Consider the following 6,000-nt stretch of genomic DNA (forward strand, 5'->3'; position numbering starts at 1 on the left):
TGACTCGATCGACTCTGTCATACGTAGCAGACTACATTGAAATACGACTGCATCAGTTCAGTAAATGATTGGTTTCCGAATTATTATTTCAAGGCAAGGACAATCGTAATCGAAAACGTGTAGGGTTCAGAACGTTCTTACCATATATAAGACTTATTACCAGCCTGCCTCATGCGTGCAGACTCAGTGCAGACTGCAGTGATTCGATTGCTCTAGCCTAGCAGACGACATAAACCCCGCTCAGCAAATTAACATGTTGGGCAAATGTGAACGAAAAAACGATGGGGATATAATACGTGTAGGGTTCAGAGCATTCTTACCGTTCATATTTAGTATCAGACTCCCCGATGAGTGAAGATACAACACGAGAAATATGCCACATTTATTTTGAAAATGTGCTAACTCTCTCTCTCTCTCTCTCTCTCTCTCTCTCTCTCTCTCTCTCTCTCTCTCTCTCTCTCTCTCTCTCTCTCTCACTCTCACTCTCTCTCTCTCACTCTCTGGCTCTCTCACTGTCTCACACACACATTCAAACAAGGACACATGCATTCGCACGCACACACACACACACACACGTACGCATGCACAAATGCACGCATGCATGCACGCACACTTCGGGGGGTAGTCAATTCAAGGGGAGTCACTCCGCACAGTCTATCCGTCGAAGCTCGACTGGAGGTTTCGAATCGCAAATAACGAAGAGCACAGTCCTTTCTCAGAGTTCAAATGAGGTCTCTCTGAAAGATCATCACTGTTCAGCTTAACGCTACACTGGAATTTACCAACAGAAATTAAAATGCATGTGACGAAAGCACGACACACTTGAGACAGTCCCCACACAAAAATAGATCTTATACGACCTGACCACACAGTTATGCCTATTCAAATGCGCGTAGCAAAATGTGCGTTTGGAATCTTCTTTTTTCTATGGCGGTACTGACAATATCGTTATTGAAACAATCCCAGTGCACTAAGGGATTTATAGAGCAAATCTCGAAAATAATTATTGAACTCAGCGCTATGTGCTTCGTTCAATAATGAATTTTCTCGATTTGCTCTATAAATCCCTTAGTGCACTGGGATGTCTCAATAACTTAAATAATAATAATAATAATATACTCCTTCTCCTCTCATCACAGGTATAAAATTGTTTATATTTTTCTTTTACTTACAGAAACAGATCAACAGATGGATTGAAATTGTGAGAAAGTGTATTGGGTGTAATAGAATAACAGTATTTCTGGAATAAGTGATTGCTCAATGAAAAAATCACTTTATTACTGGAATTTACTGGAAAGTATTTACTGCAAGAAACTATTGTGTTCTGGACGTTCACATGCTTCCTTTGTGCTTTTAGGGCTACTTCCTGCTTCAAAGCCTGGAACGGGAAGTTGGCAAGGTCAGGTTCCTTGCATTCCTGAAGAGCTACGTCCATAGATACATCTACCAACTGGTCACTTCACAGGTAAACAATATTTTTCATGTGCCTGTGCTTTGAATTAAAACAGTTTTGACCCCAGCTGGTCACTTTGCAGGCTGACAATGTTTTTCATGTGCCTGTGCTTTGAATTTGATTATTACGTTTTTGATGTGCCTGTGCTTGAATTTGGTACAGTTTTGACCCTGCTTCCTTTTGACAAAGCACTAACCAACTTGTTGGCTTCAAAGAAGAGACTGTTTAGTCTTTGCAACTTGACTTTAACAGCAGTGTTGTGTAGTAATTAATGTCAGCTTTGGTCTATTGCTTTACCTTTGTCGGTCAATTCTTTGTAACCCCATTTTTGAGAGAGAAAAACACATCAGCAACAAATGACGAAGTCAAAGTCCTGTCTTGACTTTTTTTCTACTTACTTGTTTTTTGGTCATTAAAGCAGTTAGTATTTTGTGTGTGATTTTTTTCAATTCCTTTTGCAGGATTTCCTAAAGATGTACTTTGAAACTTTTCCAGATTTGACGTGAGTATGTAATCGTAAGATCCATTATGATCTTGTAATAAGATGATTGCTTAACCAGGTCATCAAAAACTTGAAGAAAAGAAATATCATTAGAGTTGGGGGAAAAGTGGTATACTCACATGTTTCTACAGAATTCCGCAATGAATGGAACATTATTCCCCCCTCTGCTTCTTTCTCTCTGTAAACTTGTAGGGCTAGTTATTTTTCGGTAACTAATACCCAGCAACCAAAATCACTTACCCAAGGCCTGAATCCTCGATAGCACACAGGTTTAGGAGCTAGACTTTGTGGGATCTACTTTTGTCATTGAAAAGTTCCGAACGCTCTAATGTACGAAATATACATCTCTGGAGAAAACAATACAAACATACCGCATTTAAATTAACAACTACAGGCTTGAACATAAAATCCATGAGTTCGGTTGTTTTCTGAATCTAGATCTGCCGTGCACAAACGTTCAACACAAGCAAATTCCCAAGGCAAGTAACTCTCATACTTTGTCTAGCGACAAGAGTAGTTCTCCTTTCAAATTTCTTTTCACTCAGTTTCTTCGACAAAAACTGCAATCCGACGGTCAGTTTTCAACAATATTTCCTTTTATAAACAGATCACACGCAACCAAATGCACACATCTCATAAATTTAAAGAACATAAAGCGGTTTCATACACTATTTTGCCCCAGAAAACTGAACTTCATACAATTTTTAACGTTGGAACACTGGTGCAAAAGTTCGTCTGCTAGTCCCATTCTACGAAAGAACATATCCTAAGCGATACCAAAACATGAACAGAACACACAATATCTGCCTTTACCGCCACTGCAGAATAACAACTATACTGTGTACTTGATTTTAGTCCAAAACAGGGAAACTGACAAGAAGTGTTAACAGAATGGAATGATTTGCACAGAACTATATAATCGCGGATTAATCGATCACCTGCGTGGGTTGACTGGTTGAGTTAATAGGATTCGATCAAACTTTCGCACAAAAACTCCTATTTTCTTTGAATAACTGAAGAAAGGAGGAATAAAGAGGTTACACACCTCGTCTCAGTGATTATTAAAAATAATGGTCTCAGTTCGCGGTCATGAAAAAGCTCGCTGAAGCTCGCATTTTTCATGATCTGCAAACTTCGACCATTATTTTTATTTTTTTTTATTTTATTTTTTTTTAAGATGCATAGTTTTGTATGGTTGATGTTATTTGATGTTGCTGTCTCATGTTGATGTCGTGTACCAAAAAGAATTAAAAACGTGTAAAAAAAACAAAACAAAAAAACCCCACCATTATTTTTAATAATCACTGAGACTCGGCATGTAACCTCTACATATCTAGTAAGAAAGATCAAGGCAAGAGAGTAAACATCTTGTTTGTAACACTGTCGTTTCAATAGCTCAGTAAAAAGAACAGGAAGAAGAGGAGTCAAGTGTTAACAAAAGAGGAAATAATATTTAATTAAACTCTAATGCCTAAGTCTAATTCTGCCTTTCAAATTATGGAACCTAAGTCTTAATAACATGATGAAAAGGGAATTAACCTTTTTGTCCTGATGCTGATACAAGGGAGTGTTGAAATGCACAACTTTTTAAATATAACAATAGGTTTTGTCTCCACACACAGAGGAAATCCACTCCTAACCCCCAAGGATGTTTTTGCTCATTCATTTGAATTAGCTCTCTTCTGTTATGTGTGTATAAAAGAGCATATTTTTGTGTCGTGGGCCTCTCTTTTGTGTGTGAAAGAGCATATTTTTTTCGTGATGTTTTATTTTTGCATTGTCGAGGATTTGGTGGCAGGGAAGTGTCTGTTTTGGTTTCATTAGACCTGGATTGCATGGGTTTCTGTTTTGATGATCTGATCAATTGAAACAACAGCTGAGTTCTTTTTTTCTTGTTTTTTTAGCTTTCAGGCTTTGACATTATTTGTTCTCGTTTTCCCATTGAGGCTATTAAGTTATTCTGTTCTGCGTGCTTGTGGCTTTTGCTACCTGTAGTCTAATTTGGCTTTCTGAAGGTCTTGTGTGCACAAAATGTGTTTTCGATTTGAATTGCTTCAAGCCTGGCAGTTTTTATTTGTTTATTTATTTGTGCACCATTGTCTTTGTAACAAAGTCAATGAGGTTTTATTAAATCTCTCTCTCTCTCTCTCTCTTTCTCTCTCTCTCTCTCTCTCTCTCTCTCTCTCTCTTTTCTCTCTCTCTCTCTCTCTCTCTCTCTCTCTCTCTCTCTCTCTCTCTCTCTCTCTCTCTCTCTCTCTCTCTCTCTCTCTAGATTAGAATAGTCCCTCTCTGGGCGAGGGCTGGTTGAAAAGAAGCTCGTTTATATTGCTTATGCCACAACCCTCGTGAAATAAAATTTGATTTGATTTGATTTGATATCTCTCTCTCTCTCTCTCTCTCTCTCTCTCTCTCTCTCTCTCTCTCTCTCTCTCTCTCTCTCTCTCTCTCTCTCTCTCTCTCTCTCTCTCACGTGCTCTCCCCCCCTCTATCTCTCTCTCACACACATTTTTCTGTCTGGTTTTTGTTTTGTTTCATTTTTTTGTTTATCATTTGTTCATTGTTCTTGCAGTGTTCAAAAGGAGCTCCTTCCATCTAATTACAAACACATTCTATTAATTAGGGAAGGAATGATAATTCTATGCCACATTTTTGTGGAAGAAATATCAAATCCAGAATTAATTTCTTTAAAGTTTGTTAAAAGCAGTATTAGCCCCCATTAAAAGACAGGTGTGGAAACCAAAAAGCATGAGAGGGCCTAATTTATTGTCCTCTTTACAAAAAACAAATCTGTTCTCTTCTCTTCACTTTGTTTTCCTGCTCTTCCCTTCCCCTCCAGTCTGTCTGCATTGTCTACCTCTTTGTCTCTTTCTATTTTTCTGTGTTCATGCAGAGGTCTTTATTGATTGGCTCACGTAAGTGTAGCCTATGCGATGATAAACTTTGTCTGTCTGTGCGTGCGTGCGTGCGTGTGTGTGTGTGTGTGTGTGTGATAGAAACTTTAACATTTCCGAGTCTATGGATTACGTCAGTCTCGGTCAAAAGTGTTCGACGTGTGTGATAGAAACTATTTGAAGACGTCACATTATGACGTAAGAGGGTTAGACGTCACGCAAAGGAATTACTGAAAGTCTCGGTCATTGTTCTTGTGAGCGGGCCGAGACTACTTGGCAGATCCAGGGTCTCGCTTTCTTGCACAGTTTCACCTATGCTTACTGTGTGTGTGTGTGTGTGTGTGTGTGTGTGTGTGTGTGTGTGTGTGTATGTGTGACGGAGTGATTGAGTTTGTGTTACTGTTTGTCGATTTCTTACGTGAGCCTTGAAGGCTTCGCCTCTTGTTTTTCTGTTTCTTTCATCCTCTGTGCATGTTTTTGTGTATCCATAGGTCTGTGTTGCTCTCCCCCCCCCCCCTTTTCTCTCAAGGTTCATTTTTTTATTCATTTAAATTTGTTACATTATTTTTTAACTACTGAATTTTCCTCACAGAAATTTGTGTCTGTCTGTCTGTCTGTCTGACTCTCTATTTCTCTCTCTCTTCTCTTTTCTCTCTCTGTTTTGCTTTGTGTTCTGCCTGTGTGTATGTGTTTGCTTAGGCTTATATTGGTGGACATTAATCAATGTTATCTTTTCATGTTAACTTTTTATCCTAGTCATATATCAGTGGATACAGTCAACAGGCAGTGGCTGGACTCCCCAGGAATGCCAGAGGTAGGCAGCTTAGCTTTCACAAAAACAAACACAATAAACAAAATAGAATTAAGAACAAGAGAGTGCAGTAAGGGTAGGAGAACAGATACATTGCTGGAGTGATGATTTCTGGTACATTTGTCTATTGTCTAGTCTGTACTTCCTAGTTTGTGGTCTAGGACTTCCTAGCCTGCTGTTAAACTGTTTGTATGTGTATAAGTAGGTGTGTGTGTGTGTGTATGTGTGTGCGTGTGTGCGTGCATGCATGTGTCCTTGTTTGAATGTGTGTGTGTGAGACAGTGAGAGAGAGAGAGAGAGAGAGAGAGAGAGAGAGAGAGAGAGAGAGAGAGAGAGAGAGAGA

The 6,000-nt window shown here is 39.0% G+C and overlaps 1 protein-coding gene across 1 annotated transcript in view; it reads left to right on the plus strand.

Annotated features, from left to right (window-relative positions):
• Positions 1 to 6,000, plus strand: part of LOC138966224 (aminopeptidase O-like) — a gene marked incomplete in the record, with an annotated part of 57,094 nt that overhangs the window by 14,334 nt on the left and 36,760 nt on the right. Inside the window, 3 exon segments of the mRNA XM_070338365.1 lie at positions 1,358 to 1,465; positions 1,915 to 1,955; positions 5,603 to 5,660. Of these exon segments, the coding sequence (XP_070194466.1) occupies positions 1,358 to 1,465; positions 1,915 to 1,955; positions 5,603 to 5,660 (207 nt within the window).

The sequence above is a fragment of the Littorina saxatilis genome, linkage group LG5 (genome assembly GCF_037325665.1).
Source record: "Littorina saxatilis isolate snail1 linkage group LG5, US_GU_Lsax_2.0, whole genome shotgun sequence".
Lineage (NCBI taxonomy): Eukaryota > Metazoa > Mollusca > Gastropoda > Littorinimorpha > Littorinidae > Littorina > Littorina saxatilis.